Source organism: Monodon monoceros, unplaced genomic scaffold, assembly GCF_005190385.1.
Source record: "Monodon monoceros isolate NGI ecotype Baffin Bay Population unplaced genomic scaffold, NGI_Narwhal_1 Super_Scaffold_6, whole genome shotgun sequence".
Taxonomy (NCBI): Eukaryota; Metazoa; Chordata; class Mammalia; order Artiodactyla; family Monodontidae; genus Monodon; species Monodon monoceros.
Genome location: NW_021703783.1, coordinates 100,110,452 through 100,121,986, shown reverse-complemented (window position 1 = coordinate 100,121,986; position 11,535 = coordinate 100,110,452). Strand labels below are relative to the sequence as shown.

The window sequence follows — 11,535 nt, the reverse complement described above, 5'->3', positions numbered from 1 at the left end:
CTTCCATCCCCCAACCACGGGACGGGGGCCTGAGAGACAGGGGGACACCCGGGAGCCGTGGGGGAGGCAGGCGGCTCCCTGATCACACAGGCGCGCAGCCAGCCCCAGGGGAACGCGGTTACCTGAGACCCCAGAGCCTCAAAGTTCCAGGATGTCTCCTTTGACAGCCTGGAAACAGCAGGGCGTCTGGCCAGTGTGAGCCTGCAGGAGGAAGCTGCAGGCTGCGGGCTGTGCCCGGCCCACCGGGAGGGGCAGCACCCGCCCCAGGGAGCGGACTCTCTCCTGCTTGTCTCGGGGCTGAGCTGCGGCCAGAGGGCGAGGCGCAGCCACGGGCATCCTGCTAGCCTTGCCCGGCCGTCACTTCGCGTCCAGATGCTGGCTGGGCGAGCCCTCGCCTTCCTCTCCCTGACCTGGAGCGCTTACCGGAGCCTGGCCGTCCCCAGGGTCGCGGAATGCGGCCTCTCCTGTTCCCAGGTGAGCCCTGCCCCCCAGGCTCTCCTCTTGCCCTGGTTCCCCTCGGTGGGCACTAGCTGTTCCCACCCCAGCACAGGCCAGGGAATCCGTCCCGGGGCGGTCGGTGGTGGGGGCCTGGGGGCCTGGGATCCCCACGAGGTGGTGGCCTGACCCCGCAGCGCCGCTCTGGGAAACGTCTGCCAGGAGCCTGAGGGGCAGGGGCGCTGACGCACCTGTGACCTGTCCCTCTCCGAGGAGCCACGTGGTGGGGGGCAGTCCGAGAGCCCCTCCTGCGTTCACAGACCCCGATTAGTCACCCAGGGCGGCGTCCACGCTTGTGTGGATGTCCCGCTAAGGAAACGCCGCGGGTACCAAGCTCATCCTGGGCGGGAAGGAGCCGCGGGGCCGGGAGGCAGCTCAGAAGTGGTGGTGTCCCGGAACTTTCACTGTCCCTGGGAGGCGTCCCATCCGGCAGCACCTGCCCACAGAGTGTGCCCGCGTCCCGGGAGGTCCCCCGGTGCGAGACTGGCGGCCGGCCCGCTGGGACGGCTGGGGAGCACCTGCTGTGTGCACTCCTCCAGGTGTGGCCACAACAGGGACCTGCGGAAACGCACCTGAAGCAAGATTAGGTGGTGGTGACTGCTGAGCACCCAATAGCCTGGCGTGAGGGCTCATGGGCCTCTCAGGGGCAGTGGCCGGGCCCCCCGGGGGACACGGGGACACCTGGCTCCCAGTCAGGAGGAAAGGCAGCTCCACAAGGCCTGCGAGAGTGTCCAGCAGAGGTTCCAGGGAGCTCACGGATAGACAGAGCGGGCTTGGGTGGCCGGGGGTCAGGCTGGGCTCAGATCCGAGGTGCAGGGACCCATGGCGGGGGTGGAGGTCCGTCTGGCTCCTGGTGGGAGCAGGTGGGTGCAGAGGAAACAGCTGAGCCCACGTGGGAGGGGTGGTGGCCTGGACCATCCCCACGGAGATGGAGAACGGGACGGGGCCACTTTGGGGTGTACTTTGGAGGTAGAGCTGGCAGGGCAGGGGACCCTTGACCTTGAGGGAAGGAGAAATCCAAGATGGACCTGAAAGTGTAACTGTAGCCCCTGGGCCGATGGAGATGTTTCCTGTGACGGGGTCTGGCGGGCAAGGGTTCAGGGAGGAAACTCGTTTTTGAAATATGGGATTTGAGAAGCCCGTCAGACGTGAGAACTGGCGTTGGTGCAGCTGGGTGTGGGATGGGCCGGCCCCATGGTGGGATGGGCCCGGATGTGGGGTGGGCAGCGAGGAGGGGAGGGACCCCGGCAGAAGGAGGAGGGCCAGGCCAGGGGAGGGAGGCAAGGAGGGAGGGTGCCCCGCCCCGCCACTGCCCCCCACGGGAACGGCCAGGCCTGGGCCCCACTTTGCACTTGGCCGTGGAGCTCCAGCCACCGTGGCACCCGGCTGAGGTCATGGGATTACAGGAGGAGGGCGGAGGAGCAGGGGACGCAGAGAGCCCGCGAGGCCTGGGGGCTGCTGGCAGCCAAGGGAGGGGGTCGGAGAGGGGGAGTCACAGCTCGGGAGGAGGGGTCTGAACGGGAGGGGCTCCAGAGGCCCAGGGCGGCGGGCGGGGCTGCCTCTGTGGGGCGAAGCCAGAGGACCGCTGGCACGGCTGGTGCCCCCCGCACCTGCATGTAGACCACTGCAGCCCATCGTGCCCCTAGGAGGGCTGTTCTGGGCCTTGGCAGGTCTTCAGTAATGGCACAGGGTGGGGCGGACAGGAGCAGATGACCGCAGGGTGCCTCAGGGCGGAGTGGGGCAGACAGAAGGGGCCCCTCCTGCAGCATGCAGGGCCCCGCCCTCCACACCCAGTGGAGCCGCAGGGTCAGGGCCCAGACCCCACCCTCGGGTCCCTCCCCACAGACCCCCCCCCCCACGCCCGCCCCCCTGGGAAGCCCCGGGAAGCCCGACGGAAAACCCCAGAGGCGGGGAGGGGGAGGTGGGGCGACCACTTCTCCCTCCCGGCCCCGCCCCACAAAGGGCCCCAGGGCCCCGGGCCAGCTTCTGCCGGGTCCCCACCCCCAGTTCCCAAGATGCCAGGGTCCCTGGGCGCCGGAATCCACAGGTGCTCTCTGACCTCGACCTTTGTCCCCGCTGGTCCCCAAGGCAGGAGAGGGGTTGCGGGCACCGAAGGGCCAACTACTAGACCGCGCCCACCCCCGCTCCACTGGAAACCCAGGGGCCACAGCTGCGTGGTCCTCAGGCACAGGGGCAGCAGGAGGTCCCCAGTGGGCGGGCAGTGACCCTGGGCCAGGCTGCAGCTGCCCTCTAGCTCCTACCAGCTTGGGAGGGGGCTGGGCTTGGGCCACAGGACAGAGGATGCCAGGGGGTGGCTCCAGGCATCTGGGGCCGTGTCAGGGAGGGAGGGTGGGCGAGGACCCAAGCCACTGCCCCTTTGTCCACTCAGGGCTGCGGCCCAGGCCCAGCTGCTGCCCTGCCCTCTGCCCACCTGCCCAGTCACCTTCTGGGCGCGGCACCCAGGTGGGTGCAGCCCCTTAGTCCAGCAGAGCCCTCCTGCCACCCTGGGCCGGCCCCGGAGTCAGGCCCCTCACCCGTGAGGGCCGTGGGCAGGGCCACAGGTCGCCTCCGTGGGGTTTGTGCGTCTGGAGGCCTAAGGGGGCGAGTCGGCGTCTCTGGGAGATGTCGTGGTCAGAAGACAGGGTGGACGCCGGGTGACAGTTAAAAGGCTGGAGCGGAAAGGCACCTGGGTGGAAACGGGCGAATCCTGGAGTCTGGGGCTCGCCCAAGAGTGACACCCACTTACCCGAGATGTTAACATCGGGCGTCACTGGGTAAACCTCAGCGCTATCTTTGCAACTTTTCTATAAATCTAAAATTATTCCAAAATGAAAAGGCTATTTAGAAAGGGGGGTGGAGCTGGAGCTGGACCCACCAGTAGTGCCTGCCCTGCAAACCCCAGGGACAGGAGCAGACCCCCTTCGCTCCTCCACCTCCCCACTTGTGCCGGCAGGGTCTCTACCTCGGGCCCCCAGCTGTCGTTACTCCCTGGGCGCCCCCAGAGGGTCCCCACCGCGGCTGAGCCCGGGCCCAGGGCAGCGACCCTACTGGCTTGTATTCCGCCGCTTCGGGTGCCCGTCCCCGGGCTCCCAGAACTCTGCTTGCCGACCCCATCCTCCCAAGCTTACCGTGGAGCCCCTCAGCCCACCCACCAAAGTGGGGTCCACGGGCACGGCCCTGGCGCCTTCCCCCACCCACCCTGTCTGAGCCTGGCCCCTGGTCCCTGATCCCGACCCCTCAGGAAGCCGTCAGTCCAGCGGGAGAGGCAGTGTGCATGGGCTAATCCCTGCCCTTCCCCGGCGGTCCCCAGGCCAGACCCAGTGAGGCCACCCCCAGCAGAGTCACAGCTCTCACCCTCCTGACCGCTCGGTTATCGTCCCCCACACTTTTCAACAGCTGACGTTAAATGTCATTTTCTGACGTCGTGCGGCTGCCCCGGCTCAGAAGGCAGCTCCTCTGAGGCCGGGATCGTTGGCCATTTTCTTTTCTTCCTGAAGCCCAGCACCCACCCAGCACGGGCACAAGGGGGCCAGGGGAGCTGCGGGTGCCAGCACGGGAAGTCGGTGCGGTCAGGGGGTGGGGGGTCTGAAGGTGCACGGGGTCCAGGTCACACCGGGGCGGGGCCCGGGGTGGGCGGGGGACAAGAGGCAGCCAAGCTGACCTCCCACCCCTCTCACTGTTCTGTCCACAGGGCTTCGCCTGCAAGAGCCGCGTAAACCGTGAGTACAGCTCAGGCCAAGGGGGACTCGCTGCCCTTCTGCTCCTCGTCACCCTGCCCTCCCGGGAGCCAGATCTGCCTGGCGGCCGGGGTCTCCCTCCTGTGCAGGAAGAGCTGCCGCCACTGCCACCGCCCCTCCCCTAGCAGAGCGCCGCCCCCCTTCCCTGCCCACCACCTGGTGCAGGAGGGCAAGCGCCCGGTCAAGCCCGGTCGTGGGCTTGCTGGATGTGGGAATCGTGTGTTCCTGTTTTCATGGAATTCATTGCTTTGCAATAAATTTCTCACATCACACTTTTTCATTTTTTCCCATTGTAAAATGATATCCCATTTAAAAAATAGCTTTATTGTCTTTGCAGACACTATATTTCATTAAAAGGGGCATAAGAGATGCAAAATATATACGGCAGAAAGTGCAAATAATCTAGCTCCAAAGCCCCCATATAGACATAAATATTGTTTACATTAGGAAAACATTATTCTAGACACTTTTGTAGGCAAATATACTGTTTGTGGGATAAACATAACAAATATTTTATAGAGGTGAAATTGCCTTATGCCGTGTAAACTAAGTGCTTTATTTAATTTGACTTGACTGTAATAGGAAAAACGAAAGAAATGGTTAAACTTTAAATGTTTCTTCACCTCAAGAGGTGTTGTCTCCTCGAGGACCCCTGCAACATTAAGGAGTGAGATTATGACACAGGCTGCTGAGCCCCGAGCCGGGGACACGCCCCCACCCCAGGCAACATCCCCTGTCACCGGTTTGTCCGACCAGCGGTCAGCGGTTGTGGGGTGTTGAACAGCATCAACTCGGCGGCAGTTCTGTCCCTGGACTCTCCCCGGAGGGTGAGAAGCCCGAGGCCACCCTGGCATCTCTGCCGAGGGGCCTGCGGGGTTCTCCTCCACCCCAGGCCATCCCTCGTCCAAGCCGGGCTCCGTGATGCCCGTTCTCCCATCTGATCTGACCTCAGTCACCTCCGCCTTCCATCACCTGCTTCCATTCATTTTTCTCTTTCTCAACGGCTTTTGCCATGATGATCTCAACTGTTCCAAGCCAGCAATTTAATTTCCAGCCACGTCTCCTGATTCCTGCGTCCTCACTGTACTTATTTGTCCTGAAATGGGGTCGTCTGGCTCCTTGACTGGTCCTCGGCGGGCACGGCTCCGCTGAGCCTCCTGCCGTGTGATCCCCTGTCGGATCCCTTGTGTCGCTGAAGCTGTGTCCTTGTCACAGTGGAGGTGCCTGAGGAAGAGTCCCCTCTATTCCTCCGTGACGTTTCCTTCCCTCCCACGTTCTGTGTTCCTTTTCCCCTCCTTTCTTCCATGTCTTTCCTCTCCTCCATCCTTATTTTAATTTTTCCTACACTCCGTCTGACATGCTTTCCATCCTGGTCACACTTCGGCAGCGCCCTACAGACCCCTGGTTACTCAGGCTGGCTTCTCACTCTCTTCTGACCGCAGGTCCATGGTGTTTCCCCCGCGGAGCTGTGTGCGAGGGCTAGGTGTCAGGACGGCCCCGGGCCTGGCTGGGGAGACGGGGAACTTGGCAGGCGGGTCCTGGGGGCCGGGGAGAGGTGTGGGGAGGGGCCCTGGGCGTCTGGGGAGCCCTGGGGCCTCCGCAGTCTCGTCCCTCCCACTCCTTACCCCGCACGCCAGTCAGTCGGAGCCGTGACAATACAGGACACCCACCCGGCCTCCTTCTCTCCGGACTCGGGGGAGAGGGGGCTTGTCAAGAATTCCGAGGCTGAGTCATCCCACTAGCAGGGCTTCTGGGGAGCGGGGTCGCCAGGCAAGGAGACACCACGGCATCTGGGGTGATGCTCTGGCCTGTGTCCGTGTGCTTTGCCTGCTGCGGGGGCCATTCTCTGGCTCTGTGCCATCTGTGGGTTCTGGTAGTTATGGGGGAGGGATTTCATGAGGCCACAGCTTCCCCACCCCCACTCCCGTCTCAGTCTGTGTGTCTCTGATGACGCTGAGACCCGTGTGGTCTCCCCCTGTGCCTGACCCGCCCTGGGCCAGCGTGCCCTGGGCCACCGTGTGGGGGTGGTCACCCCGCGTCACAGGGAGTCCTTCCACTTTCTCAGTCTCAAACTCATGGTGTGAGTCACAGGTTTCAGTTTTGATGCAGCCATGTTTACAAGCCTCCCCCTTCATGGATTTTGTGGATATGGGGGGGTCTTTTAAGAAAGTCTTCCCAATCCTGAGGTCAGAGAGATTTTCTCCCTGTATTTCCTATATTTCTGTATTAAAGTTTTCTTTCTCAGATTTAGGTCTTTGATTCATCTAGAATGTATCTCCGTGTATGGTGTGAGGTAGGAACCCACGTGTGATCTTTTGCTACCTGGAAATCCGGCTGTGGCCGCACCACGTACTGGACGCCCCCCACCCCATCAGATTTCCACGCTGTGTGCACGGTTCCCTGACCCGCCCCTATCCCTGAGCGGGGTCACACTGTCTGAGTCCATATGGAGCTCAGCTAGATACTGATTTCTGGTGGGGCAAGCCCCTCTGGTTCCTTTCTTTCCTAAGTTGTCCCGGGAGATTTCCTAAATCTTTCCTAAATTGTCCCGGGAGATGATGGTGTGGTTGTAGCTTCCCTGAATCCTCAGACCCAAGAGCAAGGAGGATGTAAAACAGAAGTGGGGTCCATGCTCCCAGACCCCAGAGACGAGCCCCAGAGCCCCAGGCGGGAGCATCAGCGGGGTCTGTGCAGCAGGGAGTGGAGGGGTGTCTGAACCCCACAGACGGTGAGAATCGCTGGGGAGCACACACCCCCCTGAGGGGCTGCCCACCACTGCGGCAGATGGGTGCAGGGACCCCTTGGGAGACGGCCCTGCACAGAGAAGCTCGGAGTGGCATCAAGGACAACAGAGGCAAGAAAAGAGCAGCTTCAGGTACGAAGGCAAGGGGGGAAAGAGCTAAGAAACTCAACAGCGATCCACCCTATTTTTAAACACTACCCAAAAGTGACAGCAGAGGGAGCTCTGCGCAGTCAGGAAAGCAGACCAAGTCTGCTAAGAGCTCTGGGAAACTGAATTCACGTAAATGTGGGCAACGGAAGACTGTCAAGGACAAGTTCCAGACAAGTTATGATAATTAAAAAGAAAAGAAGGAATGGAATGATGTGCCGACAGGCAAAGGAAGTGCACCAGAAGAGCATCCTGAAACCCACAAGTGTAACAGTTCATTTCAAAATGGCTTAGAATATTCAAGAAAATGATACGTTAAAGAACGATGTGAACAAAAATTAGAAACGTTCGGAAACGAGGTGACTAGAAATAAAGGAAAAAATCATCGTATCAATGAAGATTGCATTGGAAGCAGTGAATAGACCCAATATTAAATGCCTTGAGAGAAATAGCAGGTGAAAAGGAGATTTTTTTTTAAATCACAAAGCAATGTCCTACTGTATAGCACAGGGAACTATTCAACATTCTGTGATAAATCATAATGGAGAAGAATACTTTAAAAAAAGAATGTATCTATACGTATAACTGAATCACTTTGCTATCCAGCAGAAATTAACACAACATTGTAAATCAACTCTACTTCAACTTAAAAAAAGAATACGAGTAAAACTTGAAAGGAAAAAAATCAAAAAGAAATGTAGAAAGAGATAAAATGATGTGTGAACAATGGTAAATGTTACCGACAGTCAAAGAGTGTCCGGAGGGCAGAGGATATGAGACCCCAAAGAAAACCAAAGCAGCGGAACAAACACGAAAAACTACAGCTCAAGGAGAACAAACATTTTTTTCTTGACAGTAGATATTGAAAAGGCAAACCATGACCCCGAGAATACCAGTCCTGGATACCACATCAAAAGTTATTCTAGTAAAATGGCTGGATTTTAAAGGGAAAGAGAAAAATCTTTGGGCCTCTCGGCAAAAAGAGCTTTACAGTTTATAATGGAAAGAAAAGTATATCAGACTTTTCAAAGAGCGACATTTTAACGCTAGAAGAAAATGGACGGCAAAACTATAATGCAGCTATGGTGCGTATAGACACAATACTGTATTATAATCACCAAACTTGCTAAGAGGCTAGATTTTAATTATTCCACAAAAGAAGAAGCGATAATTATGTCACTTGATGGGGTGCCTTTGCTACAATGACAATTATTATTACAACATATAAATGCATCAAATCAACATGCCGTACTCCTTCAATTTACACAATGTTATACGTCAAATATGTTTCCATAAAAGAAAACTGACCTACATGTATAAAGGTACAACAGGCGGGGACTCACGGACTATTGTCCCATGGCCCCTCCTGGGGACTCTCCGGGAGAACAAGCCTCAGGCAGCCAGACTGCAGGAGGGTCAGATCAGAAATGGGTGAGAATTTAATACAGGGCTATTCGCAAAACTGAGACTACCTGTGGAAAAGGAGACGGTGCGGTGTTCACAGCTGTACGCTGATGGTGTAAAAATGGGGAGAGACTGAGAAAAGTCTATGCAAAGGCACGTTTCTGCTGTTTCCAGTCACCCCGATGGTTCGTGCTGTGACCCAGACTCGTGTACGGTGTGTGCAGTACAGCAAATGACAGTTAGAACATATTTTCATTCTATCCTCTCCTGTGTTCTTGAGAATCAAGCATGGAAGAAAGGAGATGCAGATGTCATGTAGAAAAGGTGCTGTAAAACCTTTACTCTGAATTGGTAACCTAAGTATGACCTCATGAGGTATTGCTTTAAATACGTTGCAGCTCTGTCCACAGAAAAATCCTAGAAACAACGACCAACTCATAGTCATGAGCCTCCCTAGTGCTGTGGCCTTGAAATACCATTTTTCACCAAAATAAACCAGGCAGGGCTTCGGAGAGAAGTGACTGATTTCCAGTCTGGGGCAGAAAATGTACATCTTGTCATTCCAGATGGAGGAAGCTCTCAAAGGCGGTGGTGACAGGTCTGCAGTACATGGAGGCCAGAAGGAGCTCCCACCAGCCAAGAGGTATTGTTTGAGCTTCAAAAAAGAGTTAGCACTGCAATGAGTTGCAGCCCATACTTAAACCCATGCATTCTTAGCGGTACTGTTTAAAAAAAAAAAAAAAAGAATTGTTCGTCTCTGTGGATGACAGGGAACCAACTCATCTTGAAGATTGGGTAAATAAAGGGAAGGAATCAAGCCTTGATCGTGCCTTTCTTCTACAAATGCTCCCTTGGAACAATTACTCCAGCTAATAAATGGAAGCAAACCAACAGAATTATCATATCACCATTTTGCGTCTCCCAGTGAATTGAGCGTCCGTGACAGCTGGCATTAAACATGGCCAAGGTCCAGACAGGACACGAAGGCATTCAACACCAGGTCTATTCCCACCAGAGACTCAACCCTGAGCCCTTCAAATCTTCAATCGGAATTTTTGACTGTAAGTTTCCTGAAAATTTCAGCAGGCATTTTCCGGTGTGTGTATTTTTCAACACCACCAAGCAATTAACTCAGCTCTGACACCGTCTACCTGGAGAGAGCCTCAGTTCCCACAGGTGAAGGGCTCAGTCCCACAAGACACCCCCACTTCGGGTGCCAGTCAAAACTCCAGGTGTCACCAGTACTTCTGAGTGACTGGCTATAAATTGGAGACTCCCGCCACCTGCTCCTCAGGTTCAATTAATTTGCTTGAGTGGCTCACAGAACCCAGAGAAACATTTTACCTACTAAATTACCGGTTTATTGTCAAAGGATATAAGTCAGGAAAAGCCAGATGGAGGAGACGCCCAGGGCGAGGCATGGGGAAGGATGAGGAGTGTCCATGCGCTCTGACTTGTCATTTCCCCGTGTTCATCAACCCAGAAGCTCTCCGAACCTGTCCTTTTGGGTTTTTATGCAGGTTTCATTACAGAGGCATGGTTGATTAAATCATTGGCCATTGGTGATTGAACTCAACCTCCAGCCCCTCTCCCCTCCCCAGAGGTCTGGGGGGTGGGACTGAAAGTTCCAACCCTCTAATCCCATGGTTCGTTCCCCTGGCAACCAGCCCCCATCCTTAGGTGCTTCTAAAAATCACCTCATTAACAAACTAGGTGTGGTTGAAACAGGTTTGTTACAGATAACAAAAGACACCTTTATCACTCATCATTTAGGAAACTCCAAGAGCTTTAGGAGTTGTGTACCAGAAATGGGGACCAAGACCAAATATATATTTCTTAATATAAATCACAGTATCACACGTTTTGTTTGGAATTGCAATTGAATTTATTGACCAATTTGAGTCAGAAATGACATCTTATCCGAGGTGAGTCTTCTAACCATGAACATGGTATGCCTTTCCATCTTTGAGGAAGTTAGGTCTTCCTCAAAGTATTTATTTATGCCCTTCAGAGGTTGAAGCATCCATGAATGGGTTCCTTATTTTATTACATTTTCTAGTTGGTGTTTGTTGGTGTAAAGCAATGCTAGTTTTGTATATTAATCTTGTATCCACACATTTGTTATACTTTCTTTGTTATTTCTAGTAGATTTCCCACTGAGTCTCTTAAGTTTTTGTATATAGATAATCACATACTCTGCAAATAATAACAGTTTATAACCTACGTTTGTTTTTGTCCTTATGGAAGTGGCTCAAATCTCCAGGACAATGTTGAATGGGGAACCACTGTCTTAGTCCTGATATTAAATAGCAATGATTCCCAAAAACGTACCATTAAGTATTAGGTTTATTGGGCGTTTGGAGGAGATGCCCTCCATCTAGACAAGGTGTCTTTCTTTTCCTAGTTTGATAAACCTTCTTTCATCATGGGTAGGTGTTAAATTTTATGAAAATTTTCTGTGTCTATAAAGATACTCATACAATTTTCCTCCTTTAATCTTTTTAATGAGGTGATAGATTGTCTAATGTTGACCACACCTGCAGTCCTAAAACAACTCCTATCTGGTCATGTTTAATATATTATTAAATCAATTTGCTAAAATGTTATTTAGGATTTTGCAGCTATATTCGTAAGTGGGGTCAGCTTATACTTTTACTTTTGTGTAAGCCTTAGAAAATTTAACCATCATCTCAGATATTGCCTCTGCCCCATCCTCTCCTTTCCTTCTGGAACCTCGATGGACACACCTCAGACATTTCACGTCTTTCTTCCTATTTCTCAGTCTCCCTTCTGCGTTTTCCATCCTTTGTCTCTTTGCTGATTTCTGTATCATCCACTGTGATCTTTCTCCCACTAATTCTCTCTTCAGTGATGTCCAACCTGCTCTCCAAACCATGTATTGCTTTTTAATTTCTGTTTCTGTGGGTTTTGTTTCTAGAAATTCTATTTGTTTCTTTCAAATGTGCTAGGTCCCTCTTTATAGTTTTTTCCCCTGCACATATTTTAATT

At 54.3% G+C, this 11,535-nt stretch overlaps 1 protein-coding gene across 12 annotated transcripts in view; it reads left to right on the top strand.

The window, feature by feature from the left end:
* Positions 1 to 285: 285 nt before the first annotated feature.
* Positions 286 to 11,535, top strand: part of IL17REL (interleukin 17 receptor E like) — a 26,922-nt gene continuing 15,672 nt past the window's right edge. For 11 of the 12 annotated variants that reach the window (XM_029205791.1, XM_029205792.1, XM_029205786.1 and 8 more), the window contains exons 1-2: positions 286 to 474; positions 4,187 to 4,214. In XM_029205791.1, coding sequence (XP_029061624.1) covers positions 373 to 474; positions 4,187 to 4,214 — 130 coding nt within the window. In that variant the 5' untranslated portion in view covers positions 286 to 372. The remainder of the gene's footprint in view (positions 475 to 4,186; positions 4,215 to 11,535) is intronic. The other variant, XM_029205787.1, reaches the window with a different exon arrangement.